General features: G+C 43.2%; 1 protein-coding gene across 1 annotated transcript in view; it reads left to right on the top strand.

The window, feature by feature from the left end:
- The window catches only part of hyx (cell division cycle 73 hyrax), an 85,161-nt gene that overhangs the window by 37,976 nt on the left and 33,342 nt on the right, over positions 1–13,843 (top strand). Inside the window, exons 10-11 of the mRNA XM_050166515.3 lie at positions 1,159–1,335; positions 11,384–11,471. Coding sequence (XP_050022472.1) covers positions 1,159–1,335; positions 11,384–11,471 — 265 coding nt within the window. The remainder of the gene's footprint in view (positions 1–1,158; positions 1,336–11,383; positions 11,472–13,843) is intronic.

The following is a 13,843-nucleotide window of genomic DNA, read 5'->3' on the forward strand; positions in this document are numbered from 1 at the left end:
TGCCACGCTTGTGTTGCTTAATTTGCTATCGTAATTGATGCTTCGCCTTTTGGGCGAAACTGCAACATTTTTCGTTTTTTTACTTTGGACGTTCGTCACTCAGTCTTTGCAATAAAGTTGTTAGACATCGTGACAAAAGCTTCGGAAGTGAGGTGTTTCGGATATTGTGGACTTTGGATAAAACAGATGTCTTTTGTCGGATTATCAGGGTTCGTTGTAATGAGAGTCGACTGTATTTGGTATTCTCACACCCCTAGTTATGATTTATGCTTCGGCCACTTTATGTGTAAAATTAGAATCTGCGACCTTAAATTTACAAGAAAGAGGGAAAAAAGCAAGATATGGCATTTTGTAAAAAAAATGCTGTCGTTTGACCTCCCCCTTTAAAGTGACTGCAACTTGTGCACAATTTCCAACTTTGCACAGTGGGATCCGAGGAAGGAGAGGTTTGTACTGACAGCGGTAAATTAAAATAAGTTTATTTTCTGTTTAGGTGGTTAATTTTGCTCTTTTATATGGGAAGCTTCAAGGCTTCTTGTGCGAGTGAAAAAAAAAGAAGAAAGACTGTTTTTGCTTTGTGTAGTATACTGAAAGAGCAGTGTGTGGGGCATACATGCACAGATGTGTATTGGATTTATTTTTGGTTGCACCAGAATTTGTGATGTTCCCACTCTGTCGAGGACTGCAGTTGCATGAGTGGCATGTGGCGAAGAGGGCTGTGACATAGGTAATATATACTTATGCATATTTGGCTTGAGAATTTATTAGAAACTATTTATAGAGCCAACTTTGCACTGAAACAAATGCCGGAACTTACTTGCTGCCAAACAAAAAAACTATTTCAACATGTATGCCACCATACATGCCATGCACAAATAGATACCGCATATAGGTTGCCCACACGTATAATAATTTTCAGTGGGCACTCAGAGCTCTGAATTCGGATGATAGTTCAGCACAAGCACTGCGCAAGCCCCTGCACTGAGGTTTGTTGCCCTTTGAAGACCCCAGCTATGAGAATTTATTCGGAGCTTTTCCCTTGTTCTACAGTATGTGTCACAGCTCAATTGCAGCTTTGGGACATGAAACACTGTCACTGAATGCACTGTCCTCATCCTGCATTTCTCATAATTGTCTCTGTGTGTGTGTATGCCGCAGAGACGGAGGGCTTCAAAATTGACACAATGGGCACGTACCACGGCATGAACCTCAAGTCAGTGACTGAGGGCAGCCAGCCCAAGCGGCCCGTCCCTGTGGCCACCCCGACACCTGTGGCCCCTGCCTCCGCCCCCGCCACCACAGCTGCACCTGTACCTCGGCCAATGCCCAAGAGAGGTAAGCAAAGTGTTCTTGGACTATTTTGTGTACGAAGGAACAGACATGAACATAGAAGCATCTTGTAAGGCTCTCGAAGCAGTCATAAGTAGTGTTGAGCACGTGGCAAAAGCCCTGTGCCAAAATGGTGCTTGGTGCCTTCAACTAAAGTGCCTTCAAACTAAAGGCAGTGCATTGGAAGTGGCTAGATTGTGTCTGATCGCATAGATACCATAAAATGTTATGATTGAAGCATGTACAGACGCTGACCGTTTATTCGGACCTCACGGGGACTGCGGAAATGTTCGAATAAACAGGTGTCCGAAAAAGCAGATTAAGAAAAAAAAAAAAAAATCCTTTATTTCCACGCACTTATTCGGGCTTGGCAGTAGGCTTGAAGAAATCGTGAATGCGCCGTTGCACGCTGTTCCGTTTACGCGCAATCAGATAAGCCTGAATCTCGGAGAGGGTCGTACGGTCACTACAGGTGGCTGAAAGCACAGTCACTGCTTGTGCACACTCCGCATGCGACGGCAGCGTAGCACATGGTGCATCATCTTCCGACTCGGAGTCATCGTCCGGCGGTGCAGCAGAAACCTGACGAATGATCTCGCCGTCATCGAGTTCTCCGCATGTCAGTACAGCAGCGTGAGCACCTGTGAAACTGTCAAATGAGCCGGTGTCCGGAACCACTGCACAGGTCTCGGCAGAACACTTTCGGCGTCAGTAGGGTGCACATCGGAAGGCGACAAATCCTAGGCTCTCGGCACCCGCTTGCCGGCATTCCTCGGTGCAGTCTGCGCGGGCACTGTCGGTGCCATTAGACAGTTGACGCGATGTTTCCGTATGCCGCGTTGGATCACCGAAACCTCAACACAGCACACAAAGCAAACACCGCCATGCCGACACCAGTCGCACAAACGAAAAACGTGGCCTACTCACAGCGTCGTGCTCGAAGAAACAAATCGGCTGCTGGATTGTCTTGACATGGCTTACTAAGCTGAAATCGGAACTGCTATAGAGCCACTCTATCGAACCAGGCAGAAATGATCGGGGATTTGCAGTAGCGCCACTTCGTAGGGCAGCAAGGAGGCTCCGTTCAAAATAAAAATGGCGTTCAGCAAGTCGAATCATGTACCAGTCAGAGTTGGTGCATGGTGCTCTCAATCGAGTTAGCTCAAGGAGTGTCCGAAAAATCAGAGTGGCTGCAAGGTGTCCGAACTTTCGGCAGTTGTTATACATTATGGTCTATGGGGAGAATGGCGGTGCCACGAAGCAGACCGAATATTCGAGCATGTCCGAATTTTTGGAGTCCGGAAAATCAGTCGGTGGTGTTTTATGGTCTAGTTTATATTACAGCATGTACTCTGTCTCAGGCCACGTTCCTAGTACATATACGTTTCCTCGTGTGTGTTTTGTATAAATCAAGATGTTTAGTGTTTGAGAGCTGTACTGAGAAACTCGCACAGTGTTTACGTTAGTTATGCGGTGAAAAGCCCGAGCTAGGCCAGAAATGTTTTAACAAATGGTAACCCATTCTTTTGGACAGTTTGGCCACCTAAACCATGTAAGTATTTACTGAAAACAAAAACAAAACATTGTTTAGTTACTGTTTATATTATGTTCTCATGGAACATTGGTAAGCGACTTTGCAGTAGAAAAGAAAATGGTGATAAGGGTTTTCAGCAAAGAAAACTGCTGTTGTGCAGGGGTGACAGCTTGGTAAGGGTATTTCTTTTATTTGTCTGGCATTTGTGATGTAAATGTGTATAGTAGAACCTCGTCCATACATTTTTGGAAAAAAGAAAAAAAAACACGAGAAAAAATGTACTTATCGGAAAAACGTACGATCCGAAGTAACTAAAAAAATTTGACAGACTTAGCTATTGTTGATATCTATGTATAATCTGCTCCTTGCATAAGTGTTTAAAAAGTGCTGAAGTGTCGCAGAATGGTGTTTAAGCTTTGTTGAAACTATGTATTGTGCATGCCATGCTTATGGAAAAGGTACTACAGTTGATCTTGGATATATCGAGCTCGAAGGGGATCATGAAATAGTTCGATATATCAATAATTTGAAATCTAAAATATGCCTGGTTGAGGCTCATCTGGAAACTCCGCATCTTGAACAGTTTCCTGAGATGGCAAAAAGCAAGAATTTACCTATTTGTTTCTCCAAGGCTCCTATGCATAAACCTTACTATTTATTTTTCCGGCACGAATGCCACAAGTTGCTTGTGCTGCGGAGTGGTCATTGATAAACTGATTGCAGTGTTAACCCTAAAAGCCTGCATCAAGTGGTTGTTAAACCACGATGCACCTTGCATGTGTTGAAATGTTTGTTGTGCATTTTTATTCAGGATAAGGTAGAAATGCACGCAGCGCAGAAGCAAACCAGCCTGTATGGATATGCATTGGGCCACCTTCGGAGCACTTGTACTGTGAATTGGATGTGATTGTGGCTGGCAGCGTTCCATTACAATGTGCTTTTTAAACAGCCGATTGTTATACGTTGGCAATAAGTCAACCATGCAAATGCTGTTAGATTTGAAAGTGGAGCTCAGCCTGCAGAGCATATGAGTCCATTCCCACCTGTGGTCAACCCTGAGAGCACAAATGAAGTGTGTTCAATTTGGACTGTGGGCCCGTTAATCAAACAGTCATTAGTCTTGCATACCGCTTCCACGGTCGTCCTTTTGTGAAATTTGGATGTGGCGTATGGTGGTTTTGCTAAATTAAATATAAAGTGTAGTGTAAAAATTTGTCCAAGTGGAGGTTGGGTTCGGATTCGTTCTGGCTGCTGAAGGGACCCTAAAATGCTGTTCGCGAAAACTCAAGACACACCTGGCAGCGCAGACATATCTAGTTCACCATCACATGCCCAGAACCACTCAGTGAAAAGATTGAATGCCATCCATGCTTTCTTGTGAAAAGCATGTATCGAATTGGGAGGCCTCTTATAGTGAATTCCAATGACAGACCGAGAGCACTGAATGAGTATTGCAGTGGCAGATTGAGCACACTCGCGGAGATGAGATTGCTCTGTGGAGCAGCTGAAATTCAGCTCTGCCAAAATCGGCAGAGCGAACCGGAAATCTCAGCTGATGCAGTTCCTGTTTCTTCCCAGCGTGCCTCTATTCACTCTGGGACGCCGGTATCGACAGATGCAATGGGTGCAGCTATATCGCGTCGCGTGTTCTTGCTCGTGCTGCTTGAGAGCGACAGGTGTGGATGTGACACTTCCAAGTTCAGGTTTACGTAGTCCTGAATCTGACAGCGACACTGAAGCCACCGCTTACGAGCAAGCCTTTGAAATGATGTTTCGCCTTACTGTCAAAAGCTCAAAAGTCGTCAGCTACGTCGAGGACGTCTTTTGCTGCTACTCGGATGAAGAGGTACCATAATATTTAACACACCAATGGCAAACATAGTAGCTTAGCAGTAAATAGGCTCTGCTAGTATTGCACAGTTTCGCAGGAACTTCAGACTGGCGCGACCAGTAGCCGAGAGATTAATCGCCAAATTTGATGCTTTTGCAATGTTCCCGTCGAACAGGCATGGTGGGATACTGGCTAAATCTGCGGACACTTGCATCCTGTCCTTCGCTTCGTCAGTTTATGTTTTATATGTTTACTTATTGTGTGACTAGTAAAGACTATAAAATTATAAACATCAGTATTTATACCTCTTTTGACTCGTATATGTAATATTCCTCCTTGTGTTGAGGTACATTTGTTAGATAGTGCAACGTAACCTCCTGTGCAGGTACGCAGTCAAAAAAACCTGCATGCAGAACGTAGCAAGCCGCTTCAACCTGCCGGAAAGCTCAGTGCACCGGATTCTGTACTGAGTTGCAGATTTTATTTTAACTCTGGGGCCATTGGTCATGAAATTTGAAGTGAACCTAGAGAAATTGTCATGGGATATCCAGGAGGTTTGTTTGCGGCTTACCAATGTAGTCATCGTTAGAAAGCGTAACACTGCTTTCGTTTGATTCTTGTGATTCGGTTTGCATACGAGGCTACAAAACATTAATTTCGTAATTTCTCTTTAAGTGTCAGGAGTGCCTGGAGTTCTCGGTTGCATTGATGGCTCGTGCATAAAAATAGTGTCCAGAAAGAAAGGTAGCCAGGCAACATTGCAAGCAGTCTGTGACAACAAAAGGTGTTTTATAGATGCCTTTATTGCTAGTGCAAGCAAAACTCATGACTCTCGTGTGTTCCGGTTATCACCTCTAGCCAAGAAACTCCCTTCTATATGTGAGGATAATTGTCACCTTCTTGGGAATGCAGCATATCCCCTGAGACACCACCTATTAACCCCCTTCAGAAATTATGGTGGACTAACAAGAACCCAACAAGAGTTTAATGGCAAGTTTTCAGCAACCATGGTGACAATAGAAAATGCATTTGGTAACCTGAAGAATAGATTTCGACAGCTAATGTACCTCGAACTCCACACTGTGGACTGGATTAACAAGTTTGTGATGGCATGCTGCATACTGCACAACCTTTGCATTGACTTTGGAGACACAGAGCCAGATGAAGCAAACAATGCAAAAACACCTGGTGACATCCAGTGGCAATGAAGCACATGCGATGACAGTGATGTCTGCTGTAGACCGAGCACTGTGCAGGCTGGGCAAAATAAAACGCAACAAAGTGCTAGCAGAGGTCCTTTTTCAAAGGAAGTGACAGCTGTAATGTACTGTGGGTGCCTCAACAAAGCTTGCACTGTTGCGTTTTCGTTGTACTAAGCACCAGTAAAGCACATATCAAAAAAAGAAAAATTGCCCTTTATTCGTCCTATGTATTACTACCAAGAGCATGCCTTGAAAGCGCCATTTTTTTCTTTGTGTTTTGCCTTTTTATAGTTCTTTGTACGCGCACTTTTCTTTATATCACCATTTTCCATTAAATCTTGCAGCTGTCGCCTCTTTCTGTGCTTGCAGATGCTCCATGTTTTCGAAAAAAATTTCAGTTCTTGCAGCCTCACACTCGAAGCATGAGACACCTTTTGCTTCGATTCTTCTGATGGCGTATTTTACAATGAGGCAGCAGAAGTGCCTGCTTCAGATGATCTAATGCAGATTCCTCCATCTCATGTGGCTCGCTTGATGGAATGTTCGAGTCCACTGGCAGGGCTTTCTTCGACACTATTCCATAGCTATCTCGTAGCTAGGAGGGATCAGTACCGTCATCGAGCCATCATATTTTTTCTATTTCGTTCTCATAAGGGACATCTTTAAGCAAATTGCCTGATTTGATGTTTTCAGCAACAGCAGCCGACTTCCCTCTCATTACCATTTTATAACAGCTGCATCATTGGTCACCTTTCCTCACGACACCCAGTGTCTCCTTAATGTTTGCTGCAATGCGGCAGAACATTTTCTTCTTGTTCTTAAATTTTTTCATTCATCTACTAAGGGAAAATATTGCTCGTAGTAGTCTAGCAGAAGCTTTGTTTCTCCATGTGTCCACTCGCAGCTTGTACCTGTAAAGCATGAATTCTGTAATCTTGTACAGATGTTACAGATATGCATCAATGAAACATTAACTTACTGTGATTGCTCATTTTATGTGTATGTTCCTTCACTGCTGCATTGCTGCACTTCATGATTTGTGCAGCACTTTCGGCGACTGTGCAGTGCAGTCCATTGTTGAAATGTTTGCGTGCACTGCAGGTTTAGCAAGTGAAAGTTATTATTGTTCAATTCAGTAATTTGTTTCGTATGATTTCGTGCTTCGATGTGTGCACACAGTGTACCATTGCCATCACTGCACTGTGAACAAGCTTGATGGTGGGACCACTTACGTGCACTGCCACATACTCGTGCCAATTTCACAAATGTGTGTTCAGTCGAATGAATGGTATTGCTGGACGTCCTTGCACGACATGCACGAAATACCAACGCTCGCCTTTTAGGACAGTACTATAATGAGTACAAGAACAAAACATCAGGGGTGGAACTCCTGCACCAATCGTGCCATTTTGATACAAACGCAAATTCCTGCGCCAAACTGCACCAAGTACAGAAAATTGACAGAAATTGCGCCACACTGCGCCAGAATGGCCTCGGAATTCCTCGGCATTTTCATGCAACGGTGCCTCCCACACAGATTCTCGTCATTTTCGTGCTTATAACACCAACTTCTCTGTGGTTCTGGCAAATGGTTGGCGCGCGCACGGCCATTCCCGGCTGTTGTTGCTGGTGTCAGAACGGCCAGGGCACCTGTACTTAGACTGTACTAGAATACGATTGAGTAGGTCGAGTGGCGCGGTGCTCCTAAGCTGAGGCGCAAAACAACGAAAAGAAGGCTGAGGGTGCTGTGGGCAAATTATATATTAAAGAGGCACATGCTGCAGCCGGTTCAGTGAGTGGGTGTCGCCGTTCCCAGGGCTGGCATAATGTAAAACTATTCCAATCTGTTTTTGTGCCCATATGGGCGAGGCCTGAGCCATTTTGACTTGTCACAAAGGGCTAATGGCAGATTTAAAATAAAATGTCGCAGTTTCGTCCGAAAGGTGAAGCGTCGATTGCGATAGCAAATTAGTAGACAGCTGTACGAAGTAAGGATAGTAGTTTTATCGGCTGTATAAACATGTAAACATTCGCCTACTAACTTATTAACAAGCACGGTGTCATGAGCGCAAAGGCAAACAAACACATCTCACTCGATGACCGCAGAACGCTGTCAACCCGCCATGGTTGCTCAGTAGCTGTCGTGTTGGGCTGCTAAGCACGAGGTCGCAGGATCGAATCCCGGCCACGGTGGCTGCATTTCGATGGTGGCGAAATGCGAAAACACCTGTGGTACTTAGATTTAGGTGCACGTTAAAGAACCTCAGGTGGTTGAAATTTCTGGAGTTCTCCACTACGGCGTGCCTCATAATCAGAAAGTGGTTTTGGCATGTAAAACCCCATAATGCTGTTAAAACGCTGGAGTGAGGAAGTGCGGTAGCAGCAGCGAGTGAATTCCAGTGTTTTGACAGGAAGTGTCCATGGTCATCGAGTAAGATGAGTTCATATTTGCTTGTACATGTGTGACACTATGCTTGTTAACATTGTTAGCAGGCAAATGTTTACAACTTGATACAGCTGATAAAACTACTATCCTTACTTCATGTAGCTGTCTACAAATTTGCTATCGCAATCGATGCTTCGGCCTTCAGGCGAAACTGCAACTTTTTTCTAGTATGCCATAGCTACAAAATGTGCTTTTACCACCAATTTTCTGATTGGTTTGCGGCAAGGCGAAACTATTTCAATTATATAGAATTGGCTTTCAATAAACCACTATATTTCATAACTTTGGCTTTTATGTATGATCTGTTTGTGAAGCACATTTCCATGCACTTCACCCATACTGTTGAGACATTAAAGAAAAAATGTATTTATAAAAAATGTATTTATAAAAAATGTCTTGGGCTACTTTTCGAAATTTCAGATTCGCTATTGGAGAATGCATGTTTTGTTTTGTTATTGCTAACTCTAATTAAAAATCTACAGGCACTGTTGTCAAAATTTGCATGCACTAGACAGTTTCAGTGTCAGGGTAATCTGCTTCAAAATTCAGCTTAAGACGTTGCTTAAGATAGTTGCAGTACGTTGTGTTGGTTTATTCTGTGTTTCATCATGGTTTTGAAGTGTGCTGCCATATTCCATATTCCACCAAAATTCAGATTGGCCTTCTCCAAACTGCTTCATATTTTTTTTATCAGCTCTAAATTGCTCCAAAATGAAATTTACTCTGCTCTAAGTTGCTCCAAAATGCAATTTTACTTGCTCCGAAAATTGCTCCAAAATAACTTAAAGCAGTCCAACCCCTGAAACATGTTACTCACCCTGATTGGCATGACTGGTCCCGCTCACCATTTATGATATTAGAAGGCTGACGGCTGGTGTCATTTTGCGTAATATCCACCTTGAGAAGGGTTGTAGAAACGAGGATGATTACTGGACAGTCTACTCAGTCTGCTAGGCTCCAAACCACAGTGGCTGTAGCATAAACGTGGCAACAAGCAACTGGAAAAAATTGCCCTGAATATGATAGTCTGCAGTTTGCAAAGCCATGTCCATCTGCTGCAAAGCCGGGTTGTCTCCTAGGGAAACGGCTCTTTCACTTCATACCAACGTTCAAGCTCAACAGTGCCCTGTAGCTCACTCTAATCCCGGTACCTGACACTGAGCTAATGAGACACATAGTGACTGCACCAGGGGGCGGGTGGGAGGGGGTCCAGTCACTACTGTGTCTCAGTAGTTTTGTCTCCCGTTCACCTCTGGGCAGAACTGCTTGCCCCGTCCCCTTGTGCGTTTCATTAGGTTTCCAGTGCATCGTAGATTCAATTGTCCCTCTACAAGCTATCTTCAAGGGTGTCTCCTTCTCTTCACGGACGCCGTCAGCCATATGTGCAGAGCCGCAATGCGAAAGTCAGCAATTTGTAAAAGTTTATTTTGTTTGTACATTGCTTCCACTTTCTTTTTGTTTGTTTGCTTCTACCCTGCCTTTTAGGAAATAAATCTTCTATGGTGGCCTGTCTCTACGTCCCCATAGTGTCGTGTGCGCTGTTCAGACACGATGCACCACAGAGAAGCGGCCACAGTGGGCAGAGACAGCAGATGATAATCCCCTCCAGTACTCAAAGGATGCTGGGTAGCTCCATATCCGGTTGCCTGGTGTGCACAAGTGGCCCTTTGCCATGCTCTTGCTCTGGCTGCAAGGCTTGTGTTCCAATTGCGGATTTAGAGGCGTCGCTCCATGGCCACCCACAGAGTCGGCCACCCACTCTGACTCTGCCATTGGAATTTGACATTATATTCTGAAGCAGCGTGGCAATCCTCTTTCCAATGACGAACGGCCCTACGTAGTATGCTTCATTGCACTGCATTAGTTCCTTTCGCTATTAATATTTTAATACTTTGCCGCATTACATGTCTGTGTTGTGGTCAAGCTGACTAGAGCAAATTCATCTTTTTGGAGTGCGAATGAAACCCTTGCTGCACAAGCCATTCATATTTTGAGACACACACATACCCTGCTTATTTTTCCTCCATGGCATGTACTGCATTTCAGATTCACTGCTTTGTTTGAGAGCCTCTGCCAAAATAGGGCTGTTTAGTTGGTGTGAATATTTCTGATGACGTGACAAGTGATTGAGGGGCTATTAGGGGAAGTGCACTTGCAAGGACACAGCATGGCGCAGTGTTCGATATATTGAATGTAGCGTTGGCTGGGAGTTTGATGTACACATTGTACAGTGCTATACTTTTGCATGGGATTTCCAAGGGGATGTTACAGCTGTTCGGTATAGACAGTGACTCAATATGTCCGGGTTTCATATATCTGTGATCAACTGTACCAACCACCAGTGGCTGAGCAAGGGAAGCCTCAGGGTGGAGCCAAAATTTCAACAAAGTGACTTGTTTTTGTTAGGGCGCCGAGTGCATTCCTTGGCAGTGTTTGTATAACTCTCCCCCCAGTGGCGAGAGTGAAGTGTTGACTTGAATATTCATATTCCTAATAGTGTATATGATGAACATCTACTACAATTATGTGGTATAAAAACCTGGAATGCAGTTTATGTAGTAATAAATATGTCAAAAAATTTTTTTAATGCACTAGAAAAACACTAAGAACAATGAACGGGTCTCTGACGTAAACAAAAGTTTCAGGTATGTCTTTCATGTATGTTTTTGTTATATATATCATATGTATATGTACTCGTTTGTTTTTTGAGCATCCCTACTACTGTACATGCACAGAACCTCAACATGTGATTTCTGTATGGTAATTTAATTCTGTAAAATGTTGCATATACTGTCAGAATTTTTTATAGATAAATTTTTTAGACTTGAACTAGCCTAGAGCTTTGGGTCCACTCTGTACAAATAAATAAATAAATAAATAAATAAATAAATAAATAAAGGGGGTTTGAGTCTGTGCTGCAGATTTTGGGGGGAAGAGTTTTCAGTTTGGTGGGCGGAGTTTTGGTGGAAGCTGTTCGTGTAGTTACTGCTGCTTGTGCATGCAAGCTGATGGCATGTGGGCTTTGTATATGTCTCTTGCAGTGTCTCGGACACCCATCATCATTATTCCAGCAGCCACAACCTCACTCATCACCATGTACAATGCCAAGGACATCCTGCAAGACCTGAGGTGAGTCCACCGCTGTGCTGCCAGGTGCCAGACTGCAGGGCGCATAGACCTGGCAGGAAATTCCTGTGCCTCACATTCTTGTGTTTCTTGTGTTTACATCCGCATTGTAGCGTATTACAGCCATTGTGTGACAACTGTGATGGACCTGTAATCGTGTGCTGCGGTGAGTTTGAGCAGATTTCAGGGTCGGTCAACAGCAATGAAGGCACCTCATGCAATCATTACGGGGTAGTTCTGAATATGTGCCACTCATCCATAAGGCATTCTTCTTTTAGTGTTAGGGTGAGGCCAAGGGGGAGGGGGGATTTAATCTTGAATGACACTTTGTCCATAACATCGTAATGATATAATGCTACTACTGCGAGGCCTAATGGAGCTAAATATGGCTCCATCTAGTCCTCACAGTAGTGGTTGGTTAAACCATTTTTTGTCTGTAGCGACATCACCTTGCATACAGCAGAGAAATGAAGGCATTGGAGCTGGTGTTTCAGCAAACTTACCTGCATTTATCTCAAGCAGACAAAATGGTCATTTTAAGCAAGAAATATTGGCTATAGATTAATACAATTTGTCGCTGCCTATAGTTATGGTAATTCAGCAATGGCACAGCTATTTTGGCTCCTATAAGGATTGCCTGTGATGGATCAGCCGAACACATGGTTGTGTGAATCATGTATCTATCGCAGCTATGTTAATGGATGACTTTTTTGATAGCTGTTTCATGGACTTCAGTTCTAGTGGCACCGTATCCGGTTGCTATAAGTTGTCACTGCAGCGACTCCCTAGTAAAGATCATTATGTTGTCATGTGTCCAATATATCAAAGTGTAGGTGAAAGTTCAAAGAAAAGCATCCCGTCAATGTTGCCAACTTTTTTGAGCATGTCGCTAAATGTAGACAAAAAAAGTCGCTAAATTTTTGCGAAATTTTGCCTCAAGGTTGCTAAAGTTATTACTCAAACTGTTGAGTAAATTTTATATAATGCAGCCATTTTGGAACTCCTGGCATAACGCATCTACCAAAACTTTTCATGCTCATCTAGTGTCTGTGCAGGGGAAGAATAAACTGTGAATTTACCAGCACAGTCTGCAGAAAGTTTACCTTACTAATATATTTAAAAAACATGCATATTGACAGCAGAAGTCCTGCGTTTACCTTCAGCTTTTAAGATTACAAATTCAAAAGAGCACAGGTCACCTGATTTTCCTATCACAAAGTTGCACTTTGTCCACTTTATGCCTGCAAATTTTTTAGTTTTCAGCACTCGTGAAAGGAGTACTAAATTATGTGACAGGAGCTTGGTCATGTTGTTAACGTAGCAATGACAATCATATGAACTTTATGCAAGTCAAATACAATGTTGCCGCCCCTTGATTCACATGTACAGTATTGATTTTAAAGCCATGATTAGGTGGTCCACCCAGATTTGCATGAACGAGCCCAGCCGCTCCAATATACACATTTCTGCAGTTGATCTGTCCTATTATTCACCTGCTGTGGTCTAAATCTCACCATAAAATTTATAACTAAGTTTTAGTAACTTTATTTACTGCTGCGCTTTTGTATGTCCATCAATCTAGTGTACATAGTGAAACTACTGGACCCACAGTGTTATGACCCATTCTAGTGGGTTTTAGAAATAACGAAACAACACACTTCTTGCGAGCAAAATGTGAAGCCTGTTCGTCTTGGAGCAATTAACCGCAATGTATGGCCTCCGTGACTGCAGATCATTGTTCATTTATCATGTTCACAGAGTCCATGCACTATACAGCCAATGTCAGCTGCCTTTTTGTAGTTTTGAATAATTAAGTAGGTTAAAGTCATCTGAAGCAGCTTGCTTATATTTGAAGTTGCTAAAATGTTGCTAATTGTTCTATCACATCATTAAATAGACCACAAATTCACTAAATTTAGTGACAAAATCACTCAAATGGCAGCATTGCATCCCAGTTTGTTTACTTAGGACCTGTGAAAACTGATGCTCTGACCAATTGCACCACCATGGTGCCAGTGAAGTGCAAGAGCCAAGAGAGCCACTGCTTCATGAAAAACACTTTCTGGCACGAACTACGATGGATGGGGGAGAGGATAGGAAAAGTGGGTGCCAGCATTTTCTTTCTGGAAGCTTTCTCTTTCTAATGGTAAGGTTCTTGCAAAACGTATTTCCTTACTACAGGAAAAAGAACCAATGGGAAATAGGCTAAGGAAAACGGACTGCACTATATAGGTGAACATAAAGAAGTGAAGTGCATCATGAGAAAGTGTAAAAAAACATGCATATGCCAAAATACATATAAGAAATGTAAGAGGCAATAGCTCTGGACCATTTGTCGAAGGCAGAACAACAAAATCTGTGATTCTCTAAATGTG

This window comes from Dermacentor andersoni, chromosome 1 (assembly GCF_023375885.2).
Source record: "Dermacentor andersoni chromosome 1, qqDerAnde1_hic_scaffold, whole genome shotgun sequence".
NCBI lineage: Eukaryota > Metazoa > Arthropoda > Arachnida > Ixodida > Ixodidae > Dermacentor > Dermacentor andersoni.